The sequence below is a fragment of the Anopheles coustani genome, chromosome X (genome assembly GCF_943734705.1).
Source record: "Anopheles coustani chromosome X, idAnoCousDA_361_x.2, whole genome shotgun sequence".
Classification (NCBI taxonomy): Eukaryota; Metazoa; Arthropoda; class Insecta; order Diptera; family Culicidae; genus Anopheles; species Anopheles coustani.
The window spans coordinates 18,501,571-18,519,777 of NC_071290.1; the positions used below are offsets into that span (position 1 = coordinate 18,501,571).

At 43.5% G+C, this 18,207-nt stretch overlaps 1 protein-coding gene across 1 annotated transcript; it reads right to left on the reverse strand.

Annotated features, from left to right (window-relative positions):
• Positions 1 to 7,555: 7,555 nt before the first annotated feature.
• On the reverse strand, positions 7,556 to 17,715 carry LOC131269392 (uncharacterized). Its single transcript, XM_058271738.1, has 2 exons — positions 12,786 to 17,715; positions 7,556 to 7,953 (listed from the first exon to the last, which is right to left on the reverse strand). Exons 1-2 carry the CDS (start codon positions 17,713 to 17,715, stop codon positions 7,556 to 7,558), a joined length of 5,328 nt encoding a protein of 1,775 aa, XP_058127721.1.
• Positions 17,716 to 18,207: the final 492 nt, after the last annotated feature.

Here is an 18,207-nt window from a genome sequence, read left to right on the forward strand (position 1 = left end):
GATCTACTACTCGAAAAGCTTTATTCGAGTTCTGGATCCAGTCTAATCCGAGCAGTCGAGCGAACGTTCGCTAGCGCACAGAAAAAGTCGAGCGAATTTTTTGGGCATTCTTCCCCTTCCATGTACGGGTAAAAAAACAGACCAACTGTTATAAATATGGTATACAACGAATGCCACAAAAAGCTCGGGCCAAAAAATTCGGTCTACACGTTCGTTCGCTTACGTGTGGCTCCTCGGTAACACTTTGACGGCCGCACAATTCACGGTGTCACAACGCTTTGCGACCGGCGCGTTTGCACTAGTCCCTCCATATCTGGCCGCCCTGTTTGATCAAACTTTTTCAATCTTTATTAGAATTTACAAACGAACAGCAACGCGCCCTGTGGAATTTGTTTACTTTCAATTTGATATTTGTTTACATTCAGTAGTCTGTGGAGCGTGTCTGGTGACAGCGTTGACTGCACACCAAAATGATGTGATCGGATGCAAACTGAAACGGAGCCATTACATCTATAGATGTAGCCGGCCGTCAGAGTGTTAATCTTCTTCTTCTTTCACTATGCGAGTCGGGGTTTATCCTCCTACGTCAAGTCGAACGTTTGTTCCCTTACTCGTATTCAGAGGCATGCCGACTCTGACACGAGCTCCTATGCAGGGGCTCGTGCTGTAGGACCGACTGTGACAGCCATATGTCCACCAGCCATCGACGAGAGGGGTGGTTCCTCTCGTTTGTCAGTTCACAGGCATCGTGGTGTCGAGTGTCAGCTTGACAGGCTCGGCCACCGTGAGCTGTGTGACAGCTGGGTTTATCTGACGTAGGGCTAGGTTTGTTTTGGGTTTGGTAAATGGAAATCGCCCACCGGACTATCCCCTAGTCCCGTGGGTGATGCTCTTGCTTTGGTTTGGGTGTTTGGTTTGTTGTTGGTTTTGGTTTTGGGGTTAATTTGGTTACTTAGGTTGTTATAGTTAGTTGTCCCCGTATGGTATTAGTTTTTTTTTCTTCTTCTTCCCACCCCCCTCGTATCACACACCCCTCCCTCGTCCGCGCTGGTCTCCCTTGGGGTTCGAGGCGAGGGGCGTGGTGTACGCTCGGTTCCGGGAGCGGGGGTGAGACTTGTTCGCTACTTCTTGTTAGTAGTACTGGAGGGTTGCTACTATGTTGTTAGGGGGCTGAGTTTTTTTTTTTTAGAATTCGATTGTTGTCTCTGGCAAATTTGATTATGGTTTTTATGTATTTCCCATCCTTGTCCTTCCATCTTTTTTTTGAAGCTGGTCAGGGATATGTTCTCTGCTCTCTGGTATTTTTTGCATCTGAAGATTTTGTGGGATGCTGTCTCTGGTACTTTGCATTTCTCGCATTCCTTCTCTTCGGTTATTTTCATGATGCTGAGCCAGTAATTGGCCAGGTCATGTCCTGCCAGGATTCGGTTTGCGGATCTGATTTCGGTTGCGGTGAGTGGTATGTTCTGGTGCCAAGGTGTTGCTTCGAAAGTGGGCTGGTATGCCTCGAATTTTTCCCCCTTTTTCTTGCACGCGTCCTTGTACCAGATTTTTGTTTCTTGTATCATCTGTTGTTTGGCTGTGTGGATGATGTCCTCCAGTCTGAGGTTATTGGTGATTTGTTTGGTTCCTCTGGATCCTTTTTTTGCTAGTTCATCCGCCTTTTCATTGCCCGGTATCCCCAGATGTCCGGGGATCCATCTTATTTCGGCGTTTATATTTTGGCATTTTTTAAGTATATTGTAGATGGTTTGGTCTAGGTGAGTTTCTGATTGGCCTTTGTCTATGATTCTGCAGGCTGCTTGGCTGTCTGTGTATAGTATTGGGTTTCGTATTTGGTTCTGTTTGGCTATTTCTAGGGCTTTTTCGATTGCGCTTAGCTCTATTGACGTGATGGGTGTGTGGTTTGTGAGTTTATAGCTGCTCGCAATATATCTGTTGGGTTGGCGGGTATTTGTTATGTATATGCCAATACCACTCCCCTCTTGCGACAGGCTGCCATCTGTGTAGATTAGTGGGTTTGTTCGTTTGGTTTGATATATTTCCTGTGTGAAGATCGTTTTCATTAGACGTTGTTCGTTGGGGGTTTTTTTTGTTAAGATGTTCCTCTAGGCTGTGTCGTATTCTGGTCTGCTTGTTTAGGTCGTTCAGTACGGTATTGTTCATTTTGTTGATCAGATCAAAGTTTTCTTCGTATGTTTTTTGCATGAATGTTTTTGATCTTGGTTTTCGGTTCTCGGTTCGGAGCGTTTCTAGCTGTGTTCTGTTTGTTGGGGAGTACATTATGGATTTTGCTATCTCTTTTGTGGTTATGTATTTCTTCCTGATGTGGTATGGCACCTCTGCGTTGATGGCATAGAGGGTGTTAATTGGCGTTGTCCTTGTGCATCCTGAGATTTTTCTCAGTGATTGTGAGGCTATTGTGTTCATGGACTTGAGGGGGGTTTGTGTGGCATTGTTTAGGTACGACGTTCCGTATTCTAGTGTGCTGCGGATTAGTGTTCTGTGTACTGCGATTAGTTTCTTGGGGTTCATTTTGCTCTTGAAGTGGCTAATCCTTTTGATGATGTTTAGTCTGTTTCTTGCGTTATTTTTTAGTGTTTCTATCTGTTTTCGGAACGTTAGCTTTTTGTCAATCCATGCTCCCAGATATTTGTATGTGTTTACTTGTTCTATGGGTTCGTTGGCTGTGTGGATCCGGATTGTGTTTGCGTTTAGAGTTTTACTAAAGATCATTGTTTTTGTTTTGCTTGTGTTGATTGGTAGGCTTAGTTTCTTTGCTGTTTTGGTGAACCTATTCAGTGCCTCTTGCAGTTTCTGTTCTAGGTTTTCCTGGGAGTTGGATGATATTAAAATGACGAAATCGTCTGCGTAATGGATGGTTTCCGGGGTTTGGGATCTGTCGTGGAAGTGGAAATTGTGTGTAAATGTTGAAGAGTGTTGGCGATAATACGTCTCCTTGAGGGAGGCCGTCAGACACCAATCTGCTCACTATCTAGTTATCGGTTGTGATCTGGACTGTTCTGTTTTTTAGGAATCCTGCTATCCATCGGGTGATGTCCGGTGTTATATTGTTTTGTTCTAATTTTTGGATTAGTTGGTTTGTTTTAACATTGTTGTATGCATTTGTTAGGTCTACGAATATGATTCCTGTGTGGCGGTGTATGTTGTTATTGCTTTTTATGTGATTTACTAAGAAGTTTATGCAGTGGTTGGTGGTCATTTTTTGTCGGAAGCCGAATGAGGAGTCCGGTATGGTTTTGTTCCTTGCAAGTTGTTCGTTGAGTTTATGTAGTACTGCGGTGTTCATTATTTTTGTTATGGTGGGGAGGAGCCCTATTGGTCGGTAGTTGTTTATTTCGAGGGGATCTCTGTTGGGTTTTGGTATAGTTATTATTGTTATTTTTTTGAATGATTTTTTGAGTTTTCCAGTGCGCCACATTTGGTTTGCTTCTTCGATGATTCTTTCTGTCGTTGTTTCGTTCAAGTTTTTTTGGATTTCGTAGGAAATTTGATCATGCCCTGGAGCCGTGTTTTTCTTTTTGTTGATGATGTGTTTCCACGTGGTTGTGTTTATTAGGTCTTCCGTGGGGAGACCTGGGTACATGTAGCTTAGCCCTTTTCTGTTTTTTGGGAAGTTCTTTTTCAGGAATTCTTGTGCTGCTTGTTTGTTGTTTTTGATTAAATTCTCGTTGTGTATCGTTGTGTTTTTGCCCTCTAGGTTGCCGATTAATCTCCATAGTTCTTTGCTGTCTATTTGGGCTAGTGTTTCTTCGTATTTAAGTGTCTTGTATTCATTTTTTGTTCTTCTGAATTTAGCTATTGTTCTGTTTTTTTCTATTTTGTTTTGGGTTGTATCCCAGCCAGCCAAAATGAACGCAATTCACCCGCATACACCCATAAAACGAAGTATCTATAAGAATTGCTATAGCAGTTGCACTAGCCTTTGCTATACACATCCGGTGTTTATGAAAATTCATCGAGAATTCACTCCAGCAAAATATCAATTCACCCAGTAGCGCGCGTTTTTTCGAATGGAAAAAAGATGTTTTTTATTGTTCACCTTTCGCTCTTCGTTACCACCTTCAACCCTCACCATCTTCTTGATGCTTCTACTTCTCGCTCGCACCTGTTCTCGTGTTCAATTGGGTTTGTCCGTTCTAAGGCGTACTGAAGTCTTGTCTGTGGTCAGAGTCAGGGTCATGGTCAGGTTTTTTCTACTTATCCGTTGAACGTTTCTGCCCTCCTTGTCGTTCTCATGCGTGTAACACTTCTGCAATCCGGTGTGGTTCTGCTTGGATTCGATTCCACGATCGTGTAGTGTCTCGTTAAACTGAAAGTATAGAACAAATCATGCTCGGCCACCGACACCTCCTGAGATCTGTAGCTAAAAAGTCACTTTTTATCAACCACGAACTCGTATCATTCGGAGTCTCCTATGAAGAGATCGTTAAAACTTATTGATTGATGGACAATGACGCCATGTTGGGGTTTAGAAGCAGCTTGACACAACACTGTTTCTCTGCACTGTTTTACTTCCTTGAATTTTTCCTATAATATGAAATTCTCTGAAATAATTATGCAAGCCAGACTGGCGGCACAAACGTTTTTGGTTGCTTGAAGGCTCAGTTTTGCAGAGGTGACTGGAGTAGCTACTGCTTGTTCACAGACAGTGAAATTTAAAGTATTACTTTTGCGACCAACTTTTTCGGACATACTTATTGCATATATTGACTATTTTTAGCAAGAAGATGGATACGGTAAGAAGAAGAAGAGACAAGAGAGTTTTTATAGCATATTTATGACATACTACTTCTTTTCAGTTTCACTCTCTTCAAGAACATATGCAGAATCGAGGCATAACAGTTACTTGTTCTCAAACACCAGCTCCAATCGTTATTGATCTTTATACCAATTCCAATTTTAACGCAGTGAGCACAATTATACACCCGGCTAATACCAATAGGATACCAACAGGATACATTGCCAATGCCGATAATAGTACACCAGCCATAGTAGCACCCACTTCTTCCACCTCACCGGTACAAATAATTACACACCTTGAACTCGACACAGAAGAAGAATGTACACCAGCTATCCACACACCCGATATACAACCCGATTTACCATCTGTACGAACCACAGATCGCGAGGCATCTCCACCGAGCATCCACCATTCAAGATCGTGTAACACGCAAGCGCTGGAAAAGAAACTTGACGCTGTTTTAGCGGAACAAAAGCGCATGCGTACCTCTTTTGAGTTCGCAGTTGAAGTACTTGGTGTTGGGCCCTCAAGAGGTGTGAAAGTACCTTTCAAATTCAGCCCTCTTCAAACCCAGGCTGAACTCGAGGCGTTTGACACTCGCCTAGGTAGCGACGAGCAGTTCCGGCTGAATATGCTGAACTATATGCGTGTTTGTTCCGGTGCAGTGCATGGAAACATGCTAATGCATGACGGAATAGATATTGTATTTTCAAAGCATTTGTTTGCTGAATGCAGCTGGACAGGTGTAGGCCGTCCGTTTTCAAAGATACCATTGATGAAAAGCCTCAATGTTATAAACCTGTTCCGCGAGTTGGGTTCTGAAAACAGCGGCTTTTTAACCGATCGTTTTATGGAGCAGTTTTTTATGAGGAAGCTTCGCTTTGCCAAACGGCGATTGAACCTCCAAGGGCTACGACGGCCGGTCAGTCGGGCAAAAGCAAGGGAGATACGCCCAGTAGAAATAGATATGGCGAAGCAGGACTAAGCTATTTGATTATGTTATCATGAAATATACTTGAATTCAAAGCAAGAAGCTTAAATTTACCATGTGTGTGTTGATTTTAAAATTTAATTCCGAACATTTTATTGATGTAAAATCGATTATGGAAAACAGTAAAAATTATTATTTTTATTTTTATTTAATTTATAAATTCATTATAAGACTCCTCCATTTATTAATGTGTGTAGTAATGGTACAAATAATGTGTCTCCGGTTTGGTTCAACGGAACAACCACAAGTTTGCATTTTACCTGGCATGGACGATATACTGACATATTATTCGAAACATTTGTTATATTCCCTTTAAAATTTAACATTAGTTCAGCCGCAAATGGTGCTGTATAAGCTGGTTGACGTTGTTTTATTTTTTTCCCATAGATTGAGACTACTGAAGGTGATGGTTTTGTAGCTGTCCAATACTGAATAATATCATTTTGTGTGCTAAGAAACCAACCATCACGATTACCTTTAGTCAACATAAAATCTCTCACATACAACGTAACATTGTTTTGGTTCTCTTTTAAAAATACATTGGCAGGACTCATAAGCTGTTTGGGGATGTTGAAGCTATCCAGTTCAGAAAGGCGATTAATAATTTGCTCCAGGTTTGATCGTCCATTTCTCAAAAGTTTTTTCATGTGCTGCAGCTCATTTTCAAATGGGTATGCATTTAAAGAATGCAACGGACCGAGTCTTTGAACCTCATCAGCAACATGTAACAAGTTATGTATGTTACTGCTTACGTAACCATCCCCATATACTACTTTATAATCGGAAACAAACTTCTTTAACATTTCATTAGCTTCATCCCAATAGCACTGGTACACGCTTGATGATAAAAGAGTAACCGCACAATAAAGAAGCATAAAGTGTTCATATGCAACTGGACTTATTTTTTCCTTCAGAATAACAACACTACCATAATGAAGAAAAGATGCATATTCAGAACCCTTCCAATGCTTCAAATCATCCAAAGTTCGAAATTTGCGATGGATTTCCGATGGCAAGTTTATGCGAGTCAGATGATCAGAAATAACCCCATAGGTTCCCTCCGACCATTTTTCAGCACCCCACTTTCCATACGCCCATCCATACAACAATTTTCTCATCACTCCTAAATCTATGAGGTGAAGACGGTCACCAACAATGACGTCTTCTACTATGTTGAATCCTTGTAAATCCAACAAGGGCGAACGAACTTTGTAATGAAGCTCATACGCCCCCTCGCGAAATGCAGCATCGGTTCTTAAAGGATCGTTCACGCCAACAAAAGTGACGGTCCGAGATGTTTGATGAAAGATTCCAACTACTGTACATTTCATACACCCATGTCTAGCATTATGGCCAATTACACCTGCAATAAATTTAAAAAAAAATTATCATACTTGCTCATATAAAATGTATATAATTAACCTTTTATAAATGCCCGAGCCGGTGAATCTGCCACAAATATTCGTGCACATACGATGACCATTGTCCGGTATACACCTAACCGAATACCTTGATTTTGAAGAGCATTCATCTCAGTTACCAATGGTCTAAGGAATTGCTCAAGGGATTCTGGTTTCGATTTTCCACAGTATATTGCAACCGTCATTGGCGATATATGAGGCATTCCATGAATGGTCATCAGAATAGGCCAAAAAGTACTCCGGCCACTTTTATGTAGGGGCAACCCGTCGATAGAGAACACCAACTGCAGCATTGTTCCCTGTGGTAGTTCCATTCTCCTATACGAGCCAATTAATAAATGCATTAAAATAATGTAATCAAATCAAATTGCGTTCAACTTACTGTGTGCGATTTTCGAGGCTTTTTCCTACTCCTCGATACCAATACTGGCCTTTACCGATACTGGAAATATTCTTCTTTTCCCTGCTCGTTCTTAGCAGAGTTCGAGCATCCTTTGGTACCCACAAAGTTGTCTTCTCTCGGAAAACCTTGAGCACAAGATTGACCGTCGATAGCGGCATATTAGTTCTAAGGGCAACATATCGCAGGCAATCTTCAAGCGAGTGTTCTTCCATTTCGAAGATCGTAGGAACATAACGAATAGTATCGTCATAGTTATCTTCCGAAAAGATGTTATCATCATCCAACATGAAGAGATCGGCTTCTTCTAAGTCGGAATCACCCTCGGAAGCGGTCACAGTAGATTCCGCGGAGTCGACATAATCAGCCAACTCTCCTGTGTTACAAACGAACAAATGAAAACGACATTTTAGTGATAAACAACATTAAAACATATTTTTTACCATCACAGAGCTACAACATACAAGCTGTGTGTAAATAAAAAGATACGTCATTTGAAATATCTTAAAATACTTCTGCAGACTATATTTTCAAAGTATAACTTGCACTACAATTCTTCGTTTCTAACACAAAACACACAGCCCAATTACTTCACAAAAAACTTTTCTAACCAATCTGCTGTCCTTCCATGTTCCTACTGCTTTCGCCTTCTTGTTGCTCCGATGCAGCTTCCATTGCAGATCTTCCAGTTGTTCGCTTAGAATACTGACCAGATTCGCGAAGGCCAGTATAAAAGGTGTTTCTTTGAGACATGATTTTCTAATTGAAAAGTGAAATTCGTATCTTTAAAACTTGTTTATGAATCGTCAAATGTATGCAACTTAAAGAGAGATTGTGATAGCTTGCACTTGTTCGCACTGATATGACAGCTGAGAATAACGACACTACCAGCACCGAGGCTAGATTTGTGAGCCATTTCAAGGTTACTTTTGCAAAGCTATGCCTGTTTCCGAAGGAAATGTGCCGCGTTTGGGTAACCTTGTGGGAAGCCATATTGAATTTGCAAGCTTGCAACGTTCACTCGCAGGGCGGCGCTACTGTGCAAGCAGTCAATTGATTTTCTCTCTCTTTCTACCTCATGGAATAGATGTACTCAACCAAAAATGCCACCTAAACTGTTTGTTTTGATCAGCGTCAGTTCAGTATCTGTTTGGCTATTTAACTTGTTTCGTGTGTTTTGGCTATTATTTTTGGGATTCAATGTTACCCATGATTAATCGAGGACCGCATCCTTCAGCTGTTGCCGCATTGTGCGGAAAAAATCGCATTTTGCAAGCACAACGCAGATCCGGTGCCATTTACAAGCGCGTTGCAAGATTGATGCCGAAATCCGAGACAACGGATAGCTTTGTGAATGTTGTAGCACCAACCGAGTTGTCGGGTAAATAATCTTATGTAGGTAATGTAGATTATTATGTGTAATGTAATAATTTAGTTTCATTTGTATCGGGAATCGAGCAAAACTGATGTATACCATCGCTTTGATTTCATTTTAGTTTCGGCTTCGTCGGACCAATTATTGCTGCCTTCTATCGATTTGCCAGATGAGGAACCAACTGAACAATTGGATCCGCTTTTCTCTGACACTCAGGGATACGAAATGGACTTTGTTACGGACGATGAAGAGAGTAGTGATGAAGAGAATGCGATGGACGACGAGGAAAATTCCGCAGATGATGAAAAAATGGTCCCGATTATGCCAAGATGCCAGATGCAGAGTGTATACGATACTGGGCGTTAACTGGGAACGAGTCGCTTGCAACCGTTGGACGAATGCTGGAAATGTTTCGTGCAAAAACGGATATGAACATCCCAAAAGATCCGAGGACTGTTCTACGAACAAAGCGGATCATAGATCTTCCAGAGGAATCCGTCGAATTAGAATTTAATGATATAAAATGTAAACTAGTGAAAACCATCGGAGAAGGGGAGGGAGAAATGATATTCTTTCCTTTCCTACGTACTCTTGTCAAATAAATGCACACATAAATGCAAAATTGTAGTTTTACGGTATTGTATTTTCATTGCGTTCATGCAATCCTTTAATGTTATAACATGCGTATCTTAACTTATGAATTAAAAAATCTGATTCCTGCAGTCAGTGGTGTGTTGTCTGAAATTAGTTGACTAGACTCCATCTGTTTGCACGGATCTGTTTGCACGAATAACCACTCCTTCTTTCAGCTGACTCGGGCCTAGAAAGAAACGAAACAATAAGCAAAATATAAAACTACGAAAGGTTTTCTAAACTCACTAGTAGTAGCGGGAGAAGAACGATCAGAAGGTTTAGCAGGAGAAATATCCAATCCTTGTTTCAGCTGACTCGGGCCTAGAAAGAAACGAAACATTAACCAAAATATAAAACTACGAAAGATTTTCTAAACTCACCAGGAGTAGCGGGAGAAGAACGACCAGAAAGTTGAGCAGGAAGTAAAATCACTTTTTGATTCAGCTGACTCGGGTCTAGGAAGAAACGAAACATTAACCAAAATATAAAACTACGAAAGAATTTCTAAACTCACCAGGCGTAATGGAATTAGAAATATGCTTAGGCAAAGGTGCTGTTGGACCTGTGAATGAAGCTATTTTTGTTTGAAAACGCAACTAAAGCATTGTTATATTTAGGTTTACCTTTAATTATATCTTCGTCTGTGAGGACCAACACTTCCAAAATCCGACGCTTCTTGGCCGGTCCTAAACATGTCATTCGATGCAATACCCATCGCTGGAAATAAAAAAAAATTAAAGACATGTTATGAAATTGCACTGGGTGAATTTTTTAAAATATATTTGCTCTATATATATAGGCTTAATATCATCTCCAGTTACGACACCAACGGTTCAGCGCAATTATCGTGCATCGCGAACTTCAACGATCACAACCCACCCGGGTTCAAAACAGCTCATCGACCGTACACAAAGGTAATTGAATGGAAAAGTACTGACCTAACCGAACTGTCTCTCTTCTCTCCCACAGAAATACGAAGCAAGAAAATCGGCCGCTCGCGAACACACGGAAGTACCGCAGAAGAAACAACACCTACTCGTTCACAGTCAATATACGACTGACTAACTGGCTTGACAGGTGTAGAAATCGCAAAATCGCGAAAAGGATCACAATTGCATATGAATATGCAGAAAACAACACAAATAAATCTGACATTTACGAATTTAAATTTTAAATTATTTTTTTATTTCATAGTTATGACGGTAGATGGCGCCGCTGCCATCGTTTGACAGCCTCCTCCTTCCTTACCACACTCACAAAACGCTCATTACCACAAACTTTATGTACCGAAAATCCCGTCATTGTGATATCACGGTGTCATGAAATACCACTCGTTATGCTACCGGTGGACACATCAAACACGAAAAAGCACCGTTAGCCGCACAACGGGTGTGTGTCGGCGCAGGCGCGTTTGGCTCGGTGCAGGGGACAGCTGAACACTTGTCTGGACAAAATTATAAAACTCAATTTCTTATTCGCGTTTGACAAAAAATGTTAGCTTTTTATGCAGAAAGACACATACAAATATGCCTTTTTAGTTGGGCACAAATGTGGCACTACAAAATGTTTAACTTTGATTCAAATGCGGAACATTTTATATCAATTATTATTCGCGGCACATTGCATTCTGTCCATCATGGTGCCCAAAGTGCCGGTCGGCGCATGCGTGGAACGGCGTGGGATCATGAACGTCGGTCGGCGCATGAACGATTGGATTTACGCAGTGATCACGTTCGAACGTCCGGTCTTACAGATACTTCTTTATATGGGTGTGTGCGTGGTACACTGCAGTGAACGCGCGAGCGGTCTTATCGATTATTCTGTTTAAAAGTGTGTGCGGGTTGTGCGCTCCCGCGTCTGCCAGAAAATGTTCACCGCAACGAATTCACCGGTGTGAGCCCGTGTACAGATACCCAATACATCCAAAGATCGAGCGATTTTGATGAATTTGAGGGTAAATCATGAATTTTTCTATTCATTTGGCTGGCTGGGATTGTTCCGGTTGAATTTCTTTTGTGCGTTGTTTTTTTCGTGCCATGCTTTCTCTGTATGTCTGTTCCACCAGATTTTTGTTTTGTGTTGAATATGCTTGTTTTGTTTAATAAGTTTTTGTATCGTTTTGCTTATGTTTTTGATGTTCTGTCCGTTTCTAGTTTGCATTTGGTTTATCTCTTTGAATAGTTTAGTTTTGTTGATGTACGTTTTTTGTGTAGTGGGGATGTTCGCCTCTATGGTTGTGAAAATTGTTTTGTGGTTTGTTGCCCCTATATGGATAGCGGATACTAGGCGCGTGCTCTTTTCTATCATGTCTTCCGAAATGATGGTGAGATCTATGGCAGTTCCGTTTTTATTTGGGTCGGACGGGACGAAGGTAGTTTCGTTATTATGTAATAGGGTCAAATTTGTCTCGCCGATCTCGTCGGCGAGGAATTTTCCTTTCGCATCGTCCCATGCGTTCCCCCATAGTGAGTGGTGGCAGTTTAGGTCTGCTGTGATGATGGTACTTGTGGATTGTTCTAACTTTGTGAATAGGGTGTTTATATTTTGTTTAAAAGTGGTAATCGGTGTGGATGGTGATGCGTATGCTGCTATTATTTTGATTTTGGGTTGTGTTCCGATAGCTCAAGTCGATGGTTCAGCTTAGACTAAAATACATTTATTGATGTAACTTACATGTTATCTTAACGCTAGATCTTATTTCACAAATACTTATCGCTTATGTATTACTCACACATCTATTATTGATAACATAATTATCTTATGCAAAGGACTGTGCTACTGGGGCATCCTTTGCCTACTTTACGGCGCTAACATCCCGACCACCATAAAAATTCAAATTTTTATAAACTAATTAAACTATTTACACTGTTGAACCTTTCCTCCTTCCTTTCTGTTGCCCTCAAATGGAAGTACGCATAACTTGGCAACTGGCCTTTTCACTTTATCCGACTGAGCTGTGCGCAAAGTAACTACCCTGACTATACCGTCCTTCCCTGGGTGCACTTCTATCACTCGTGCCAATGGCCATTTGTTTGGTGGCATATTGTCATCACGAATGATAACCATTATTCCAGGTTCTATAGCCGTCGCAGGCATACTCCACTTATTCCTAACGTGCAGCTGATGCAGATACTCGGATCGCCATCGAGCCCAAAAGTGCTGGAATCGCTGTTGAATCACCCGCCAATGATTCAACCTGCCTTCTGGAATATCCCGCAGATCAATATCCGGGACCTGCTGCATATTTGAACCCGTGATAAAGTGTCCCGGTGTAAGTGCTTCCAAGTCTGTAGGGTCATCCGACATCGGAGTGATAGGTCGCGAATTCAGGCAACCTTCTACCTGCGCCAACAGCGTGACCATATCTTCATACGTGGCTGCTGCGTCTCCCAATACACGATGTAGGTGACGCTTCATTGACTTAACCGCTGCCTCCCAAAGTCCTCCGAAGTGGGGAGCTCCCGACGGAATGAAACTCCATTTCAAACCTCGTTCGCTGCTCCAAGTTGTTACCTCTGCCTGAAATTGAGAGGAACTAAGCAGATCATAGAGTTTACGCAGTTCGTTGGCGGCTCCCTTGAAGTTGGTGCCATTGTCGGAGTGCAGTTCAGCCACTAATCCTCGCTTCGACACGAATCTTCGGAGTGCCGCTATGAAGGCTGCCGTGGACAGAGAGGAAACCAACTCCAGATGCACTGACCGCGTAACGAAGCACACAAACACTGCGATGTATGCCTTTGTGGGTGCTGCCTTCCTATGACCGCCCTTGATGTACACTGGGCCGCAGTAATCCACACCCGATATGGCAAACGGTCTCGCTTCCGCTACTCTTGCTGCAGGTAACTCTCCCATTGGTTGCACCACCAGCTTCGGCTTATTCTTGAAGCAGGTGACACACTGCCGCTGCACTTGCCGAACCACTGACCTCACTCCCATGATCCAAAATCGTTGTCGTAATGAGCTCAACATCAACTGTGGCCCAGCATGAAGCAAGTTGACATGGTAATGTAACGCCAACAACCTCGCCAACGGATGCCCTTTGGGAATTATTATGGGATGCTTTGCTGCTTCATTCATATGCGCGTTCTGAAGCCGTCCCTTGACACGAATCAATCCATCTTCGCCCAGAAATGGATCGCAGAACCTCAAGCCCGAAGCACTCGGCAAACTCCTTCCTTTCTTCAACGTGTCCAGCTCTGCCGCCAACTGCTCCCTCTGTGCCAAGCGGCAAAGCGTTGACTCCGCCTTTCTTAAATCCTCCGTGGTCAACGGTGCCATTTCCTCTGACGTTGGTTTTGCATGCGACCTTAGAGCGTGGAGATATCGCTGACAAAATCCCATAACTCTGCGCAGCTTCGTGTATGTGGAGCACAGGGAGTAGAGTCGGTCACTAAAGTTCTCTTCGTCAAGCGAAGAGGCTAGTACCGCTGTTGCTCGTTCTTCTCCTGTAGGTTCCAATGCCTTTGCATTGTTTGGCAATGCTGGCCACGATTCTTCCTCCAAGGAGAGCCATGTTGGCCCCGACCACCATTGCTTGGTGTCGATAAGTGCCTCCGGATCCACACCTCTAGACACCAGCTCCGCCGGGTTCTCGACTCCCGGCACGTGTCTCCATTGAGCTCCTTCCGCGTTCCGCTGGATCTTTGATGTGCGATTCGCTACGAATGTCTTCCAATTTCCATGAGGAGAATTCACCCAATGCCACACAGTCATGGAATCCGTCCATAAAAAGGCAGGTGCTCCTTCCGGCAGGACCTTCTTCACTAACCGATATAAGTTGCTGCCCAAGAGCGCTGCACATAACTCCAATCTAGCGATCGTTATCTTTTGCTTCAACGATACCAACTTCGATTTCGATATAAAGAAGTTCACTGTCGCCTTTTCGCCAACTTTCTGACAACGGATGTAACAACAAGCTCCATGCCCCCTTTCCGATGCGTCGCAGAATATATGCACTTGTTTTTCCATACTGCTATCCGTTAGCACTGGTCTTGGAACTTCTATCTTTGATAGTGCCGTAAGTTGGGGAAAGAAGGCCATCCATTCTGCAAACAAGCCTTCTGGTAACACATCGTCCCAGTCCCAGCGTTTTTCCTTGGCATCCTTCAAGGTTACTATACGTTGCAAAAGCAGCTTTGCCTTCATCTTAACAGGATCGAGGAATCCTAATGGATCATATACTTTCGCGAGGCATTCCGATACCTGCCGTTTCGTGCGTAGGGTTTCGATCTGTGGCGGTAGCCTAACTTGAACACTCAAGACGTCCGACGATGTGTTCCACGACAAGCCCAGAGTAGACACCGTACCTGTAGGCTCCGTCCCAAACTCATAATTTCCTGCCTTCGCGATGTGCTCTGGTGTGATTGCTGCAAGTGCTTCTGGCTCATTGGAAGCCCACTTGCGGAGGCCAAACCCTCCCATGCTGAGCAACTCACTGAGCTCCTTTACCATGTTTCCCGCTTCCTCTATGGTCGCTGCGCCGGACAAGATGTCGTCAACATAGAAATCATTTGCGCAGCGTGACGCCATGGGAAACTGATGCCCTTCATCTTCGAAAATCTTAAATAATGTCCTGATTGCTAGGAAGGGTGCACACGCGGTCCCATACGTTACCGTATTCAGAACGTAGACCCCAACTGGATCATTGGCGGTTTCTCTCCATAATATTCGTTGTAGATTTTTATCTTCTTCCGCCACCAAGACCTGCCGATACATTTTTTCTACATCAGCCACAAAGGCCACAGGCCTCATCCTGAATCTGAGAAGAATGACTTCTATGTCGTCTTGTAATCGCGGTCCAGTCAACAAAATGTCGTTTAAGCTTAGCCCGGTACCACAACGGCATGATGCATCGAACACCACTCGACACTTTTTCGTCAATCCATCAGTCTTCCAAACTGCATGGTGCGGTAGGTAAAACCGTGGCGTGCCCTCTGCCATCTTATCTTCTACATAAGTTGACACCTTTGTCATATGCCCTAGTCTGATGTATTCGGACATAAATTCCTTGTACGCGGCACCCAGGTCCGGCTCCTTGATCATACGCCTTTCGATGGCCGCTAACCTTTTCAATGCTGGTTGAAGTGAGTCTCCCAGCCTTTCTTCGAAGTTGGCTACCTTGGGCAAGTTAACGACATACCTTCCCGACTCGGTGCGCCTCGTTGTGTTTAGATAAAGGTTTTCACATTCCTCATCTTGCTCGGACCGTACACGTTCTTCCGGTATCGCTTCCAGGCTAGCCAGCTTCTCAAATATTGCCCCAAGATCGTTGTCAGCCAAACAGGAACAGACGACCTCAGCTGCATCTTCAGAGACTCGTTCTTCCCTGCCGCATACAATCCAACCAAGGCTGGACTCCAGGAGCTTTGGCAAGTGAGGTGCTAACTTTAATTGACCTTGTTGGAGCAACTCGCCAAATAACTCTGCACCAATCAGAAGGTCTATCCGCTCACTCCGGAAGAATGCTGGATCTGCCAATATCAGAGCTTGGGGAATGTTCCAGAACTCCGTGTTCCGAGTTTGCGCTGGAAAGTTGGCTGTTATGTTTCGCAGCACCAACCAATTCACTCGAGACACAAAGGTTGACGCTCGTGATTTCATGGTAGCTACCACCATCGTCTCTGCCTTTAGCGAAACTGCTCCGATGCCGGACAAAGGTTTATTTAGTCGCCTTTTCTTCAGCTTCAACTGCTGTACCAACCGTTCGCTCATGAAGTTGGATTGCGACCCCTGGTCCAGCAACGCTCTAGCTGGAAATTCTCTACCTTCATCATTGCAAATCAACACCTGAGCCGTTGACAACCAAATCATTTTTTCTTGTGGAGGCTGCGAATCAACTGGAGCTGGTATGTACGTGGTGGCGCTTATGCTGCTCTCTGTTCTCGGGATAATCGGATTGGTTTTGTTGCATACTAAGGTGTGATGTCGTTTCTGACAGTTTCCACATCTTGACTGGGCCTTACAGAATCTTGCTTGATGCTCCTTTCCCAAGCAGTTGAAGCACAAAGACTCAACCTTCGCAATCTGTTGGCGCTCTGACAACGACATCTTTGCAAATCTCTCGCATCTTGCGATATGATGATCGGCCTTACACAACACACACCCTCTGAGCATGTTGCCTGTCTGAGCTGCACAGGACATTGAAGCTGGATACGGTCTTTGTGTAGGCTTTCGAGTACTTTGATGATCATGATTTGTTCCCCTGGTTGCCGGCCTCGTATCGATCCTGTTTTGCGTGTGGACGACCGAGTTTGTCAAAATCTTGATGCGACGCTCACAAAACTCCATCAATGCCTTAAAGGTATCCGTCTTCTGCTCGGCTGCAATAAGTTCGAAAGCCATTAGTGTTTGCTCGTCGAACTTGTATCTTACCAGACTTGATAATGGGGTATCCCAGGAAGATACAGGCTCCTGCAATCTGTCCATCCCAAGCACTAAGCGCTTCGATTCGTTGACGATACGAGTCAATTCCTCCGCCGTTGCGGCAGCCATCGGTTGCAGATCCACCAACGCCTTGAAGTAGTCCCGTTTCAGCATCTTCGCATCATCAAACCGCTCCAACAAAGCTTGCCACGTACTGTTGTAGTTTCCTTCTACAAGCTTTACGTGGTCGAATAACCTTGCAGCATCTCCTTTTAGCGAAGCCAACAAATATTGCAGCTTCATTATGTCCGACAACTCTGCATCGTGAACCATTGCAGTGAAGCGATCCTTGAAGCTCATCCATTTTGTTTTGTCACCATCGAACGCCGGTAAATCGATTTTGGGAAGCCTCACTTGCGAATTTGTAAAACTTGCATTCGCCATTGTACTATTTGCAGCCGGCCTATGGCCGTCCGCCCCATCTTGCTTCTCCAACAGAAAGCCCTTCACCCGATGGAACTTCCCGTAGAAGGCTTGTTTTTCGGTCAAAAGTTCCACCGTATCACATTCTTCGTGTTCCGTTAGTAACTTTTCTCTCGCACTTTCGAAGTTACTCTTAGCCTCTTCCAACGAAATGAGGAGGCTGCTTATCTGGCATTGTTGGTTTTCGGTATAATTTTCGATGAACTCATAAAAAAAATCAACTCCCGCTAACTTGTCGTTGTATACGCGTTTCATCTGACGCACCATTTTGTCCGTAACCGGCATTTTCCTTATTGTTTCTGTCCCGAGAAATGCTAACCTTTATACGCAAACCGCTAACTTTTTGTGCCACACTGTAGCGTCAACTCAAATTCACGCGCGCTTTGCTGGATTTGGTTGCCGCTTGACACGGTCGTTCACGCACAGGTCCAAAGTTCACAATTTCACCACGGCAACCACCATGAACTAGTGAATCTAACTACCATCCACTGAACTCAAACTCTTTCCGCGAATCAACTCTCTAACGCGGTTTACTCCGGATGAATGTTACAAGAATCCAAATTCTATCCGGTTCGAAGGACCAATGTTCCGATAGCTCAAGTCGATGGTGCAGCTTAGACTAAAATACATTTATTGATGTAACTTACATGTTATCTTAACGCTAGATCTTATTTCACAAATACTTATCGCTTATGTATTACTCACACATCTATTATTGATAACATAATTATCTCATGCAAAGGACTGTGCTACTGGGGCATCCTTTGCCTACTTTAC